The sequence below is a fragment of the Vipera berus genome, assembly GCF_964194415.1.
Source record: "Vipera berus genome assembly, chromosome: 1".
In the NCBI taxonomy this organism is placed as follows: Eukaryota; Metazoa; Chordata; class Lepidosauria; order Squamata; family Viperidae; genus Vipera; species Vipera berus.
The window spans coordinates 119,306,891-119,323,664 of record NC_138202.1 but is presented as its reverse complement, the minus strand read 5'-3'; the positions used below and the strand labels follow the sequence as shown (position 1 = coordinate 119,323,664).

At 38.5% G+C, this 16,774-nt stretch overlaps 3 protein-coding genes across 3 annotated transcripts; 1 reads left to right on the top strand and 2 right to left on the bottom strand.

The window, feature by feature from the left end:
* Positions 1-814: 814 nt before the first annotated feature.
* Positions 815-1,750, top strand: LOC308672762 (olfactory receptor-like protein OLF1; the record flags this gene model as incomplete). Its single annotated transcript, XM_081335927.1, has 1 exon — positions 815-1,750. One exon carries the CDS (start codon positions 815-817, stop codon positions 1,748-1,750), a length of 936 nt encoding a protein of 311 aa, XP_081192053.1.
* A 7,528-nt stretch (positions 1,751-9,278) lies between these two features.
* Positions 9,279-10,238, bottom strand: LOC308672705 (olfactory receptor 5AR1-like; the record flags this gene model as incomplete). The annotated part of the gene is made up of 1 exon (XM_081335804.1): positions 9,279-10,238. The coding sequence occupies one exon, from the start codon at positions 10,236-10,238 to the stop codon at positions 9,279-9,281; it is 960 nt and encodes a 319-aa protein (XP_081191930.1).
* A 4,411-nt stretch (positions 10,239-14,649) lies between these two features.
* Positions 14,650-15,609, bottom strand: LOC308672635 (olfactory receptor 5AR1-like; the record flags this gene model as incomplete). Its single annotated transcript, XM_081335682.1, has 1 exon — positions 14,650-15,609. The coding sequence occupies one exon, from the start codon at positions 15,607-15,609 to the stop codon at positions 14,650-14,652; it is 960 nt and encodes a 319-aa protein (XP_081191808.1).
* Between the last annotated feature and the right edge of the window lie 1,165 nt (positions 15,610-16,774).

The window sequence follows — 16,774 nt, the reverse complement described above, 5'->3', positions numbered from 1 at the left end:
GGTAAAGTAATAGAGTATTAAAGCAAGGACTGCAAAGATTTTGCTTAAATATAAGGAAAAATCTTCCTGACAGTAAGAACAGTGGAAGTTGTGAGTTTTCCATCTCTGGAAGCTTTTAAGAAGAAGCTGATCAGCCACCTGTCACAGATGGCTTTACAAGATTTCCTCCATATTGTAGAGGGTTGGGTTAGATAGCCCTTGTAGTCCTTTTTAATTTTATAGTTATGTGATTCTAGGAGAGGGTAGGGAGAATGAGCTTTCTTTAATTTTTATCTTTTAATATTTTTCTCTATAGTTGCAAATAGCTTACCGTGTTTGTGTTGCAACGCCCTACACATTCTACACACAGAGACAAATTCTTAGCAATTACCATGTGCATGACAGATTATATGAAAGCATAGTGTCATTCCTTGCAAACTTATTTAGATGTGGTATACATAAAAAGGTTAGTCATTTGTTTCCTTCCTTTACAGCAATCAGCTGATGTTTGCATGTAAATAAAATTAGTATCTAGAGTAACTCAGTTGGACTGAATGTCCTTTGCATGATGAAATGCAAACTCTTCTCACTATGAATTAATCACAGAGCCCATTCCTTATAGCCAGGAAGCTGTCTTTACCTTCAGAAACAATTAACCATTATTTCCTGTGCCTTCCAGGAAGTTCAAGATTTCACACCTTGGGACGACTAAAATCATCCCCAGGAAGACCTCAGACATATCCAGTTCTTTATTGTAGGGGAGCCACAAAATGATAACATGCTAAGCAAATAAGTACCTTCCCAACCCCCACAAAAATGTTTTTTTAAAGAAATGATGGAGATAAATAGCACTGCTGTGACAGAATTCATTCTGCAAGGATTTACAGAACACCCAAAGCTACAGAACAGTCTCTTCCTGATATTTCTTGTAATCTACCTTTGTATCTTGTTAGGGAATCTGGGAATGGTTGTGTTGATCAGAAGTAGTCCTCAACTTGAGACCCCTATGTATTTCTTCTTGCAACATTTTTCATTAATGGATGCCTGTATAGCCTCAACTGTTGCTCCTAAGATGCTGCTTAACCTCCTTGCAAAGAGAAAGACCATCACCTATAGTGGCTGCATTGTCCAGTTTTTCCTTTTTTGCACTTTTACAGACGTGGAAGCCTTCCTTCTGGCTGCCATGGCAATTGACCGCTATGTAGCTGTTTGCAAACCCTTGTCTTACACAGTTATCATGTCTAGATCCTTCTGTCTCTGGCTGCTTTGGGGAGCATATGTTGGGGGTGTCTTGAGTTCTCTCATTCATAGCTGTGCATCTCTGAGGCTCTCTTATTGTGGAAGGAACTCAATTAACCATTTCTTTTGTGACCTGGCTGCTCTGATGGCCCTTGCCTGTTCAGATACTTCCCTCAATGAGCTGCTGCTCTTCACTTTTGGCATCTTGGTTGAAGGCTTGAACACTGTGACTATTGCTGCCTCCTATGGTTTCATCATCATAGCAGTGATCAAGATGCACTCCTCAGGAGGCAGGCTGAAAACCTTCTCGACCTGTGCTTCCCACCTGACAACCTTTGCTTTGTTCCATGGCACCATCCTCTTTATGTACTTCCGACCCAAATCCAGCTTCTTCATGCACACTGATAAAAAAGTCTCAGTGTTTTACACTCTGATCATCCCCATGTTGAATCCTCTAATTTACAGTTTGAGAAATGCTGATGTAAAAGAGGCCCTCAAAAGATTGCTAAGGAAGATAATAAACCCTCACTGATGGTTTTATTTTGGATAGCCATTTTCCATTTTTCTTCCAAGGTGGTGCACGTTGTTGTCTCCCAGCACTGTTTTATCTTCAGAATGGTATTGGGAGGGAGGTTTGAAGGAGAAGGATCCCGAGTAAGCTTTGACCTTGATCTCCCAATGCTAACTCAGGAAACTGATCACCTCATTTTGTTTTGTAATCAATAAAATAGTAAAGGTAAAGATAAAGGTTCCCCCGCACATGCGTGCTAGTCGTTTCCGACTCTAGGGGCCAGTGCTCATCTCCATTTCAAAGTCGAAGAGCCAGCGCTTGTCCGAGGATGTCTCCATGGTCATGTGGCCGGCATGACTAGATGCCAAAGGCGCACGGAACGCTGTTACCTTCCCACCGTAGTGGTCCCTATTTTTCTACTTGCATTTTTTTACGTGCTTTTGAACTGCTAGGTTGGCAGAAGCTGGGACGAGTAACAGGCGCTCACTCTGCTACGCGGCACTCGGGATTCGACCCGCCAAACTGCCAACCTTCTGATCGACAAGTTCAGCATCCAAACCCACTGAGCCACCGCGTCCCTATCAATAAAATACTTTTACATAAATGCAGGTGTTGATCCAGAAGCTGAAGGAAGGCTATAAGAACATCACTATTTATTTTGTGTAAATGTGCAAATTTCTCTTTCAGTTTGTATTGTGTCAAAAAGAATAAAACACATACTAAGAGAAAATAATAGAAGGAAGAAGCTTTTATTTTTTGCCTTGTTTCCAGAAAAATCTCAGTTCACCAAAGAATTAGAACTATTACAGCTTTATATAAAAAAGTCCTACAATACTGTACCTACAGAAAAACTGCAGACTGGTAATACATTTTGTGTGCAGTAGTTCAGCCCATTTTTGTTGATTGAGCTGGATCATATGAAGCATCTTCCCACCTCTGCTGTTGAAATATAGTCCATGTGTAACTTATGGAAGAACTGCCTTCCCAGCCTAGAAGCCCAACCTAGAAATTAGCAATAGATGAGTCATCAAATACAATTTGTTATATTCTAGATAGGAATGAACTGATGAGTCAATTGAAGATGATCATATATCCCCCTAACAAAGATGTTACAGGTTGTCCAGAAGGGATAAGATGGAACTTGTTTGTTAAGAAAATGTGTGATCAAGAGCAAGAATATTTCCAAAATTTGTCATCCAGCCCTATTATCAATAATAACCTTGTGTTGTCTGAATTCATCTGATTCTCCCATGTTCAAGTCTTTATAATTTAGAGGAAGGCAATTTTCATAATGCAAGAAAGCAAAAGCATGATAAAAAACCTAATTCTATATTAATTAGACAAAATTAGCCAAGTAAGGCAATTCTGACAGTAATATTGTAAAAGGTTGACACCAGAGCTTCCCTCCTCCCTAATTCCAATGCTCCATGATTAGTGATGTAAAAATTCACTGAAAGATGTAAGTGTATAAACAGGGTTTTACTTTCCCTATGTCTCTGCTAGTATAGCTAACCCATCAGGGTGAGCAAGGCTTGTTTACTACATTTGGGCCTGATCAATGGCTGGGTTGGATCAAGATAGTTTATTGCAGTGCTTTTTTTGTAAAAAAAAAAAAAGGTGCCGGAAGCCATGCACAGCTCCAGCTCCAGTTGAAAGCCCTTTAAGGAATGTGTGTGTGTGTGGGGGGGGGGGGAGAAAGAAGAAACTGCTTTAGGGAGCTTCCGAGGTGCAGATCACATGAGCAATGTCAGCTGACAGATGTTATTGCTCTGGGTTTTGAGAGGGCATTTGTTTGGAGCCAGCATGTATTCTGCCACCTTGTCCTCCTCCACCTCTGATGACACAGAGGCTTCCTCTGGAGCCAGACTGACCAAGGCGGTGGTGGCACTGCTGCTTTGGGAGTGTGCCTGGTCCCTCAAAGAGATTCACTCCAGGAGTCAGTCCTGGTCCCTGGTGGCCAACATGGGGGTGAGGACAGGCGGTGGTAGCGGGGGGAGCTCCATGAACCAAGGCAGAGAAGAGGATCTGCTTTCAGGGCCATGGAAGTGTTTCCTATACTCCGATTTCCCCGGGCAGCTTCCTTTCACTGAGCCAGAGCTTTACAGGTAGTCCTCGAGTGACGAATGTAACGGAGCCTGCTCATTCCACTCATAACTGAAAAACTCATAGACTGAATCTTGTTCCTTTAGTGAGATCACTCTCTTCCTCATTTAACCTCATGCCGCTCATTAAGTAAACATGAGGTATCTCAGGGTGGGGAAGGCCATGGAGGGCCTATTGATGGAACAGGCCCCCAAGGCCTCCCCAACCCACTAATATACCCTCCCTTCCTGCCACATGCGACTCACCTGGAAAAGGTCTGTCTCCTCTGTGCCCGAACCAGGCTACGGAAGCCTGGAAAAGACCTCTGGAGCCTGAATCCATGGCCGCGGAGTGATTTTGCGGTCCCCCCAGTGGCCCTATCCAGGCTCCAGAAGTCTTTTCCAGGCCTCTGGAGCCCAGATCAGGCCATGGGGGGGCCAAAATCATTCCATGGCCATGGATTCGGGCTCCAGACGCTTGCAAAAGGCCTCTGGAGTCCGGATTGGGCTGCTGGGGGGCAGGCGCAAAATTGTTCCACGGCCATAAATCTGGGCTCCAAAGGTCTTTTCCAGGCCTCCGGAGCCTGGATTGGGCCACGGGGGGGGGCTGAGGACACATCCCCTGGCCTCAGATTGGAGTGGCAGCAAGAACCATGGCAGAGAGGAGACAGACCTTTTCCAGGTGAGTCCCACGTGGCAGGAAGGGAGAGGGAAGCATGAGAGTAAAGAGGAAGCGTACTAAAGTCATTGTGTAAACAAACCTATTCCTGTCCTTAGGTGATCAAGGTAGCCATAATCCTGTTAGCGTAGCTGCACGTATTCCCCTGCAACTGTCTTATGCAAACTGTCTTCTGATAAGAATGTGTAAAATTTAACCACATAAGGAACAATGTACAACCGGGAAATATTTTTTTATTTTTTTATTTATTATTTAAATTTATATACCGCCCTATGCCCGTAGGACTCAGGGCGGTTTACAGGGAAAATTAAAATACATAGTATACAAAATTAAAATCAATTAAAACTATTGATTAAATTACAGTCCCTGAAGTTAAACTAAAACCCAATTAAATTAAATTAAATTAAAACCCCTCAGTCTGGGCCAAACAGCTCGAAGAACCAGGGGGGTATAAATATGTACACCCCTCGGGGTTCAGACCCTTTGCTTTGTTTAAGCTCTCTGAACCTGCGTAAAAAGTGAATGCTCATAAGTCGGGGATTATCTGTACTAACGCTGGCAGCTTAGAAGGTACTTACGTTCAAAAAAAGGTGCCAGAATGGCATTCTATGACAAAAAAAAAGAACTGGTTTATTGTAGCTAATAGCTCCTGAAGCTACTCTCCTCTCACCTTGGGTAAATATCAAATATTGTGAGAGTACTGACACCTTTGGACAATTGTTCACAGAGCTATCAGGAAGAATATCCACCCCTTATATAATTGCTGCAACATATGCTTCACATACGTTCATGCCTGATCTGATACTAGCTCCAATCATTTGCCATCATCTTACACTTCATATACCATGGAATACTATGAGCTCCCACATGTAAATAGAACACTCTGTCATAATATGAACACACACAGAGAGAGAGAGAGAGAGGGAGAGAGAGAGAGAGAGAGACAGAGAAAGAGACAGAGAGATCTTGATGGGTATTATGGTGTACAGACTGGCTCTGAAGCAAGCTAGGGCTTGCTCCTGTGAAAAATAATGTTCTTGTTGATAATACTATTTTAAGCATTAACAATGGTTATGTTGGCCAGGGAGGTTGGACTAGAAAACCTCTAAGGTCCTCACCCTATGATTCTATAATCTATAATCCAGCAGCAATTTCCTGCCATTAGACCAGTTAAAGTCCTATTTCTGCTTCTAGTAAAAACATTGTTGCTACTGTTACTAAGACTTATATAGCCATCAAAACAGAAATACTCAATTTATTATGTCAACCTATAAGTTAATCAAGTCAGGAGAGGATAAAACAGAAGGCATATTTAATTCAAAAGGCTGGAAAAGAAAGGGTGGCTGTAGCTCTCATTTAGTCTTGAGGCAAGGACTCCATTTAGCAATGTTCCTGATGCCCTAAACATTGTTTCATATGGAAACAGCAAACCTAATTGATTTCTGTTTTATTAGGGAGCAATCCACACTTCCAGTGACCAATAGATTTTTTATTTTTTTTATTTTTCTTTTGTAAAGATGTGGACAACACATTATTTGCCAACTATCTTGCAGACTGCAGTAAAACCAAATTACTGAAACGTGTAGTGAGTCATAAAGTAGAAGTCTTAAGAGCAGAGCCATGAGGTACACCCTCCAACAGCATGCATACAGAGAGGACCAATCTATGTGTTAAGACACCACAGACTGGAATTCAGACCTTTACAATCCTGAAAAGGATTGGAATGCAAATGCAGTTGTGGAGAATCTAAAAGAGGTTCTTAGTTGTTTAGTTGCAGAGAAGGCCTTTGACAATTGAACTGGCCTTTCCATTTTAAAGTTTTGGAAGCTGTGAATTTTGGAAAGAATTTTATTAAATGGGTAAGATTGATTTGCACTTTTTTTGATAATTTATGTGTCTTTGGGCTTCATTCCCTTTTTTCTTTTTGTGTTATTATTTTAAAAGCAACAAAATCTATATATCTAAAAGAAGAAACCCTATACCACCTAATGCCTCCCTAAGTAACACCAGTTGCCTGCAATTAGTGCAGGTTCGCATCCCACCAGGCTCAAGGTTGACTCAGCCTTCCATCCTTCCGAGGTAGGTAAAATGAGGACCCAGATTGTTGGGGGCAATAAGCTGACTTTGTAAAAATGCCGCTGGGGGGGGCGAAAGCCCTAATAAGCAGGCATATACATAGAATGAAGGCTATTGCTAAGCACATTGGTTTGTGCTTTAGATTGTAAGCCACCCTGAGTCTTCGGAGAAGGGCGGGATATAAATGGGATTAAAATAAAAATAAAATAAAATCCTTTGCCAAGGTTTAACAGAAGAAATTATTTAAGGGCTTGTTTTTAGAGAAAGGAAGGAATTAGTATACAGATTGGAAGAGATTTGGCATATGAGGTGTTTGATAAAGTTTATATGTTTTGTTCGGGTTTGTTTAAATGTATGTATGTGAGGGAGAGACTGACTTTAAATCTCCTTTACTACCATTACTATCCTTTCACTAGGTGAAAAACTATTTGGTGGGCAACTGGATAAATATAATTAGATATCCTTATAGAATGGATGGATTTTATAATAGATCCAGATGTAAGCAGCAATTTACACTGACTTATTTTGATGCAGCTAGTCTCTGATTTCAAATGTAAATACTTAATTTTAAGCTTTGATTTCAATATAATCATTAATTTAATACAGATAAGTTGGCCAGGATGCAATTACCTTGGAGCCATGTTTATATTTAAATATGGAGAATGGGAACTACAGTTTGGATATTTATTAAATTGAGCTTTCACTCCAGATGAAATACTTTTGTGCTTAATATTTTAACATCACTACATCTTTTTCTTGGCGTATTTTTACTCAATGCTCTTCTGTTTCAGTTGATTCCAGATAATTTTGGATTAAGGGAGCCCAGATGAACCACAGCCTTCCTTTACATAAAATTAATAGGGTTTAGATGGTATGAAAACCCAATGTAATCTCTCAAAGGTTTATTGATAGTGTTCTGTTTTTTTCCTTATTACAAAAGCTGAAATTTTTTTGATGCCACCAAGTATCATGAATTTGTATAATCTTTATACAACACACTGATTTTGGGGTGGGCAAATTCTATGTGTCCTGAACTTATCATCACACAGTTTCACTGAATGATGGGGAAAATGTGTTCTACGAAACACATTTCTAAGAAAAAAAAAATAGAATTCATGAATAGACTGGACTAAAATATAAACCTGAAAAGTTTCTGCTAGTTGCAAAGTTCCATATTAATTCAATCAGAAATTGTCTTTATCCCTTTTGGCATCAATTTTCCTATAAAGAATAATATACATTCAAAACTAACCCTAAAGAAATAGAAAACTCATTCCAGTCAAAATTGTTAAAAGGTTTTTATTAAAAGGATAATGGTATAATATTTAGCATGCTGTATCTTTCTTCATTCTGGTTCCCTTCTGGGTGTGTTGAATTCCAAATCCAATAAACCCAAGCCTTCCTGGGAATAGATTGGATAAAGGTAAAGGTAAAGGTTCCCCCGCATATGCGTGCTAGTCGTTTCCACCTCTAGGGGCCGGTGCTCATCTCCGTTTCAAAGCCGAAGAGCCAGCGCTTGTCCGAGGACGTCTCTGTGGTCATGTGGCCGGCATGACTAGACGCCAAAGGCGCACGGAACGCTGTTACCTTCCCACCGGAGTGGTCCCTATTTTTCTACTTGCATTTTTACGTGCTTTCGAACTGCTAGGTTGGCAGAAGCTGGGACGAGTAACAGGCGCTCACTCTGTTACGCAGCACTCGGGATTCGACCTGCCAAACAGCCGACCTTCTGATCATCCTAACCCACTGAGCCACCGCATCTCCAGATTGGATAAGCCTAGCTGAATATGTGTTTGATTTTTCTATTGAAATAATATGGAAATAGCTATTATTAACATTGCAAATGTGATAATCATGGATCCAAAAAACATCTGGATAAAATGCCAGGCTTATGATACAATAGCATGATTGTTTACAATATTAATCTGCACCCAATTAATATATGATAATCCTCAAAAGGACGAGAACATAGAAGTCAAGCTTTAAAAAAACTGTACAAAAATATTGATTTTCACTAATATTCTTCTTCTTTAGAAACAACAATCATGAAACAAAGTCATTTATTACCAGGTGATTTTCTCAGGGCATTTATGACCTCCTTGATCACTCCAAATCAGATAAATCATAAACCGTATTGCCCTAGTTTGGCAAGGCTAATTGAAAAGGTGGATCTCCTTTTCCACAAAACCAAACTGGATTTGGATATTTTTAAGTTTGTAAAGATAATAACTAAAGCTATATATTAAAAAATTCACAGAGATATAAGAATATTAAACAGCTTATAAGTTTGAAAATTCAGAACCAACCACAATCTCTATTTTTGTTGAACTATGAACTAATATAATATTTATAGTTATATTACATAATATTGTATCACAGTGGTTCTCAACCTGTGGTCTGCAGACCCCTGGGGAGGCGTGATGTTATCACAGGGGGTCCACGAAGGCTGGAAAAATGTTATGATTTAAATATTGAGTTTAAGGGGGTCAGTGGTAAAGAAAAGGTTGAGAACCACTGTTGTATGAAATTTACAAACTTCTAATTTTTACTATCCATAGTGATAAAGATTTTTGATGCTGTGATGTGTAAAAATCATAATTGTGATTTAAGCTTATCATGAACCTTCTCCTTGTTGATTGCTAGCAAATATATTCTTTTCCTTATTGATGTTCTTCGTTTTTGGAAATGGCAATGCTTGTAATTAAGTTGTCCATTAAATGTATCTAGGATTATTCCCTTTAAAAATCCATATGTTGCCCACGGATTTGGTTGCAGCGTCTTTCACTTCCTTATTCCTCAGACTGTAGATGAGAGGGTTGAACATGGGGACCACAACTGTGTAGAACAATGAGGCCCATTTGTCTTGGTCCATGGAATAGCTGGAGCTGGGCCGAAAGTACATGAAGAGTATTGTCCCGTGATATATGCCAACAGCTGTCAGGTGAGAGCTGCAGGTGGAAAATGCTTTGTGCCTACCCTCAGCAGAGCGCATTCTCAGGACTGTACTCAAAATAGAAGCATAGGATACAAGAATCATAGCTATGCTGCTTACTTCAACAAAGCCAGCAATGACAATCATCATTATTTCACTGATGTATGTATCTGAACAGGAGATCATTAAGAGTGGAGGTATGTCACAGAAGAAATGATTAATAACATTTGACCGGCAGAATATCAGTCGAAATATTGAGGATGTATATATTGTTGTATCCATTAGGCCTATGCAATATGCAACAGCAATCATTTGTTGGCAGACCTTTTTGGACATGATTGCTGGATAGAGAAGTGGATTGCAGATGGCCACATATCTGTCATAGGCCATCATAGCCAACAAAACACACCCTGTATCTGCAAATGTAGCAATCAGAAAGAACTGTGTAACACAAGCACCAAATGAAATTCTTTTTCCTTCAACCAACAAGTCAACCAGCATTTTTGGAGAAATGGCTGAAGAGCAGCAGAGATCAACAAAGGAGAGGTTGCCCAGGAAGTAATACATGGGTTTGTGAAGCTGGGGTTTAGTGCAAATCAACAGAATCATCCCAACATTCCCTAAGACAGAGATGACATAAACAAAGAGGAAGATCGTAAAAAGTAAAAACTGCATTCCAGGATTGCCTCTGAATCCCTGAAGAATGAATTCAGTAATGAGAGATTCATTTTTGTTGTCCATGATTTTTCTCTGTGGGCACTGGGTTCATGATATTAGCTGATCTTGAAATGCCTTTCTGATCCTTGGTTAGGGCAAAGAAAATTGCATTATTCAGGGCTTCATTCATGTTTCTCTCTTCATAAAACAACTAAGCATTTTTGAGGATTTTATCATATCTACTACCATATATCATATATATATATATATATATATATATATATATATATATATATATATATATATATATATATATATATATATATATATATATATATATATATATATATATATATATATATATATATATATATATATATATATATATATATTTGCTAGCAAGAAAACTTTTATTATATAGAATAATACTTTTTTTAAAAAAAACCTAGTTGATGAAAATTCAGTATGAAGCTTGTTATATACAAACTCATTTACACACTGCCATGTAAGTGAAAGCTACAAAATAATGTACCACAATTTTGCTATATCTATTGCTGTAAACTATACTGTAATATATTTCTAGCTGAAGCAGTCTCTATTTTCCATTCCCCAATTTAGAAACCTTCCATTATATTCTGGAAAAGGGGACTTAATGCTAGATTCCTGTTTATTTCAGCTCCCTTTTCAGTAGAGTAGGAGTTGACCAGAAATATAGTTGGTGAATTTCCCATCCAATTCATTTCCCCATTTTATTGTTTAGGGTCTATTAAAATATATTAAAACAGGAAAAGCATTAAACAAAATTCAATAAGTAGCATTACAGAGTGTTTGCTTCAATTCCATTTGGAGTTTATGACATAATATTTGCACAATGCTAATGATGATAGAAAGCAGAGTTGATTGTTGATTGTTGACATGAAAAATACTTATGGTGCTCCTACAATGACCCCTTAAAGTTGGGAAATGAACTACACAGAAACAGTGGTTCTATAAGGAATACCTAAACATTCTTTTATTTGGGGACAGTAACCTCAGTTGATTCCTTTTGCAGTCCTGACTTCCATTGATGCATGAATTTTGATGTTATTTGCTTTGACTGCAAAGTTGTGTTGATGTCTTATTGCCAACTTTCTCCTAGACTGCATTGTAACAAAGGAGGTCAAAAGTAGAGTGATTCAAAAAGTAGTCTTAGGTGGGAGACCCACGAGCAATACCCTCAAATACTGTATGGAAAGGACAAATCCACATGTGAAGTCATTGCACATTGACGCTTAGACCTTTACAGTACAGAAAAAGATTGGAATGAAAATTGAGTCATGTTAAACCATTTCCCTAAACTCAATTATTTTGTTTTTGAAATTCATTGTTGTATGAGATGGGTAGCCATACAAATATGATAAATAAAACTGTTTTCTTAGTTCTCACTTTATCGTTATATCAAAACTGGCCACCACACAAATATATGATCAAAAGAAGCCAATTAATATACTTGTGCTTTTTTAGCAAGAAATGGAATAACAAAAAATTAAATGAGAAGCTTAAGTCCATTGCAACTTTACTTAAAGGTTTATGGACTTCGATATATAACCTGATATATTGTTTAATAATGGGAACTCTTTCTGATGCATTTCAAATCATGAAGAGCGTTATTAGTAGCTTCAGTTTACTCTCTGTTTACCTTTAAGTGAAAGTAACTTTACTATCTTCTGTTAAACATGGAAATCAAATTCTCTTCTTATAGAGGCATTATGATATGCAAAGCTGAGATTAGACACTGAGAAATTGAATTAACCAATAAGAAGTATTCAAAACCTTGACATTGTGAAAAATCATAAATGCACTGAAGATCAGAATTTAAGCTTTCTCTTTGATACGATACGTCTTAGGATTCCATGTGAATTGTTACTGTTAATATAACTATGCAGTGTGTAATGGCAAAAAGTCTAGGGACATCCTATTTAGTTTAGGGGTTAAGGCCCCAGGCTAAAAACCAGGCTAAAAACCAGGCTAAAAACCAGGCTAAAAACCAGATTTCTACTCCTGCTTTAGGCATGAAAACTGGCTGGGTGACTTTGGGTTAGTCACTCGCTCAACGCAAAATGTGAGGCTCAAGTACAAGCTGGTGGGTCAGTTCTTGTTGCAATCAATGGATCAACACACTCCATTGATCTGGGAAAAAAAAGCATGTCCTGCACTTACAGGAAAAACACTAGGAAGAAAGGAAGAAAAAATGGCAAAAAGTCTAAGTTTAACACAAACATAAATCTTTTTCTAAATTAACATACCTGGAGTCAAGTCAGTGGCTTTGTTGCTTTTACAAAACCTGCAAATAGGGGCAGAGATCTTATATGTGTTTTCATCCCACCTGGGATAATATCCCTGGTGCATTTCAATACTCCAGATGGTGGAGATAAGTGGTTGCATTTTCACAGTTTCTGGTGATAGTTTTAATTGGAGGAGTGTTAGAGTAAAAAGTAAAATTCATCTTAAAGTTTCTTTTTGATGGCTGTACTATGTAATTAAATTAAACTCTCTAGCTCTAATGTCATCTCCATCATCCCACTAATGGCAGAGGTAGTTCTTGAGTTATGACTGGTCACCTAAAGGCCATTCAAAATTCCAACAGATCTATCTTGGGGGTACTTATGCCTTGGATTTGATGTTCTGATGGTCACCTCTCCCTCTTCAGTCACCTGACTGCACTTTGGGTACTTGGCAACTGGGCTGCATTTATGCCTGTTTGCAGTGACTTACAGCCATATGAAACATTTGACAACCGTTTTGCTGAAACTGGGATTTATTTCCAGTTTTTGGCAAAACTGCACCCATGGTGAACTATTGTGGTGATTCACTTAATAAGTGCTGCAAAGAAGGTTGTAAAATCAATTTGGTCACATGGATGAGGCAAGCTTTATTACTAGCCGATCTTGCATTAAGAAGTCAGAGCCAGAAATCAGAGGTGCTAAAACTCTGACGTCCAACATCAAACATTGGAACTGAGCATTGCTGGGGGGTTGGGGGGGCTGCAACATGGAATTGGCAACAGCCACTAAACCTATGTGTTTTATTTTCCAAAAAATGCATACAGATCTATATCAAGAAACAGAAGAGCATATATGTAATCAGGGAGTGGAGAACCTTTACTTGGTATTTTCCTATAAGCTGGGAGTGAGTCTGGAACTATATATCATTCTTTACATTCATGGATGGATCAGCACCTATATTAGCAGGAACCATTATCTATGGGTGCAGCTTTTCTAGCAATGTGGAATCCTAATCACGTAGTACCCCATACCTGTTTATAGTAGGGATAGTATAAAGTGTCTATGGGTGTTCCATAATATCACGCTTTTACTTGTCAATTGCTCAAACCTGAAAACTCTAGGATTAGACCCACATCTGTGGAACTCAGTATACTGAGAAAATAAGAATATTCATCATGACTATCAGTTAAAAGGACTTCTGCCTGTTTCTGATTAAAAGTGGAGGAAAGAAGATATGGGAAGGGAAATAATGAAGAGATCAGAAATAGTTTGAGCGATAGATGTGAACAAGGTTGAACAGCCACTACAGGCTATGCATGATAAAAACATCTGAAAATCAAATGTCTATATCTTCCCATCATAGTTAAATAGAATCTGATAAGGGAGTCGTGTACAATACAAGAGGGAAATTCTAGTTTTGTTCACAGCTTTCCCCACTGTAGAACTAAATCATAATCAATATTGTCTTGGGTAGACTATTTGAACAGGTAGTCTCCTTTACCATATAGAAAAAAAATCTTGGAGTTAGATATTTTTAACCTTGTAAAGAAAGAATGTAATTATGGGTAAATAAAAAATATCTGAAGTACTTGTTTTACTCCATAGTGAGCTGCTTATGACATGACAAATTCAGAATCAACAACAGCCCTTAATTTATTATACCACTATGAAATAGTATAATATTATATACGTTTCCAGTCTTGTGATTGCTAAACCCCATTGTTACAAAGGTGTTTTGATTCTGTGCTTTCTACCATAAATTATTTTGATTTATGACTGTTAGGAATGGACTGCTGTTAAAAACTATCATTTCTATGGCTGAAGATTGTGGGAAGAGGCTAAAGGAGTGAACCAGTTGAAAGTGCCAAATTTCTCTGATTAAACTGAAATGGTGGCCTTTGGCAGAAGTGGAGACTTGTATTGTTGAATTATACTTAAATAACTTATGCTTTTTATTGAGATAATATTCAGAGGATTGAGCAATTTCATGTAGAGTTGAAAAAACAAGAATATAAAATGTATGCTTTCCTGCCTCAATTTCCTCTTTTTTTAAAAAAAAGTGGTAGAGATTATTATTAAATTGTCTATTAAATTTTTCTAGGGCCATATCCTTTAAAAATTAACATATTCCCCAAGACTGGAAGAAGGATTGATTCCTCAATGTGATTTTATCACACCTTCTTGATAAATCTTTTGTATGTCCCTCCCTCTCAAATCGCCACCCTAACAAGCTATTGTAAAACAAAATTTCTTCCTTTCCAAATCCATATATGGTCAAGAGATTTTGACATAGCATCTTTCACTTCCTTGTTCCTCAGGCTGTAGATCATGGGGTTCAGCATGGGGATCACAACTGTGTAGAACATAGAGGCCCATTTGTCTTGGTCCATGGAGTAGCTAGAACTTGGCCGGAAGTACATGAAGAGCATTGTCCCGTGGTATATCCCAACAGCTGTCAGGTGAGAGGCGCAGGTGGAAAATGCTTTGTGCCTGCCCTCTGTAGAGCGCATTCTCAAGATTGTAGCCAAAATGTAAACATAGGATACAAGAATCATTCCAATGCTGCTTGCTTCAACAAAGCCAACAAAGGTAAATAACACAATCTCACTAATATAGGTATCAGAACAGGAGAGTATTAGAAGTGGAGGCTCATCACAGAAGAAGTGATTGATAACATTGGAGCTACAGAAAGATAGCCGGAATGTAGAGGAAGTTTGTATCATTGAATCTAGCAGGCCTGCAAAGTACGCAATAGTGATCATTTGCTGGCAGGCCTTTTTGTTCATGACGGTTGGATAGAGGAGTGGATTGCAGATGGCCACATATCTATCATAAGCCATCACAGCCAACAAAAGGCATTCTGCATCTGCAAGGATATCAAATAGAAAGAGCTGCATAACACAGCCACTGTAAGAAACCCTTTTAGTTTCACTTAATAAGTCAATCAGCATTTTAGGAGCAATGGTTGAGGCACAGCAGAGATCAACAAAGGAGAGATTACCTAGGAAGTAATACATGGGTTTGTGAAGTTGGGGTTTAGTGCAAATCAACAGAATGATCCCCAGATTGCCTAATACAGTGATGACATAAACCAAGAAGAAAACTGTAAAAAGAACCAGCTGCATTTTGGGATTATCTGTGAATCCTTGAAGAATGAATTCAGTAATGGCAGAACCATTTCCTTTATCCATGATTTCCTGAGTAGATGGGTTGGTTCAGGTGATTTGCTGTCTTTCTGATCCCTTGTAAAGAGAGAGAAAATTATATTACTTAGAGATTCAACCATGTTCCTATCTTTATGCAACAAGAATCTGGATTTTTTCAAGAGCATTGGTACGATACTACTTACTTAACTCAGCATACAGCATATTTGCTAGATGGAATTTGTTTATTATGCAAAAAAGTAGTATTTGAGAATATATATAAAATTCTAATAAATTTACTTCATTTGCTGTTTCAATTAAGTGAAGGATGCAGATTGCCACAGTAGATATTTTGCTATAAATGTATGTGTCAAATTGTAATTGATTTATGTCTGTTAGCAACCATAATTCTTCCTCTTCCACTCATTTGGATAGTGTGCAATATATCCTGGAAAGTGGGATGATTTGAAAGTGCCAGAACTCCTTTTCAGATTCCATTTATGCGAATTCTACCTTCAAACAGTAGTTGATAATTAGGCAGTAGTAGGGTACATGAAATTCTCACACCATCCATTTTACAGGGTTTTTTTTTGGTTTTTCCCCCTAGATTTCAGGTTTAACCAGCCATTAAAAGATTCTTGGTTTCCATTGCTCTTAATATTCTAGCAATATTGAATTTTATGTCCTTTTATGGTGCAATAAAACATGTGTTTGCTTTTACACAATTTTCCTTCCATATTTCCCACCTTTATGTGGGACCCCAATACCCACCCCCACCCCAGTGTCCCTGTCCATCAGGAGCCAATCCACTGGCATGAAAATGTTGTGAGAACTCCGAGCGGAAAGGTGATAATGAGTTGTCAGGACCCTACCAGAACACTTCCATTCTGAGGCGGGGGAGTGTGAGTTCGGGATTGAGGATGTTTCTACTCTCCCTTTGATGTATCTGCATGGGAATTGGGGACGGGGAATGAGCCCTCAGGGGATCTGGTTCGACTCCTTTCTGGCTAATTCCAACCTTCTAGCAAGAGTGCGGCACCAAAAAACCCCCTCATTATCACCTTTTTGGCTCAGAGTTCTCACAACATCTTCATGCCCGTGGATTGGTTCCTGATGGACTGGAGCATTGGGTTGGGGTTTGGATAGTGGAAAATTTAGCTTAATGTTTCCCACGGGAACTTCAGATTCCACTTGATTTCTTTGCAATCACTTT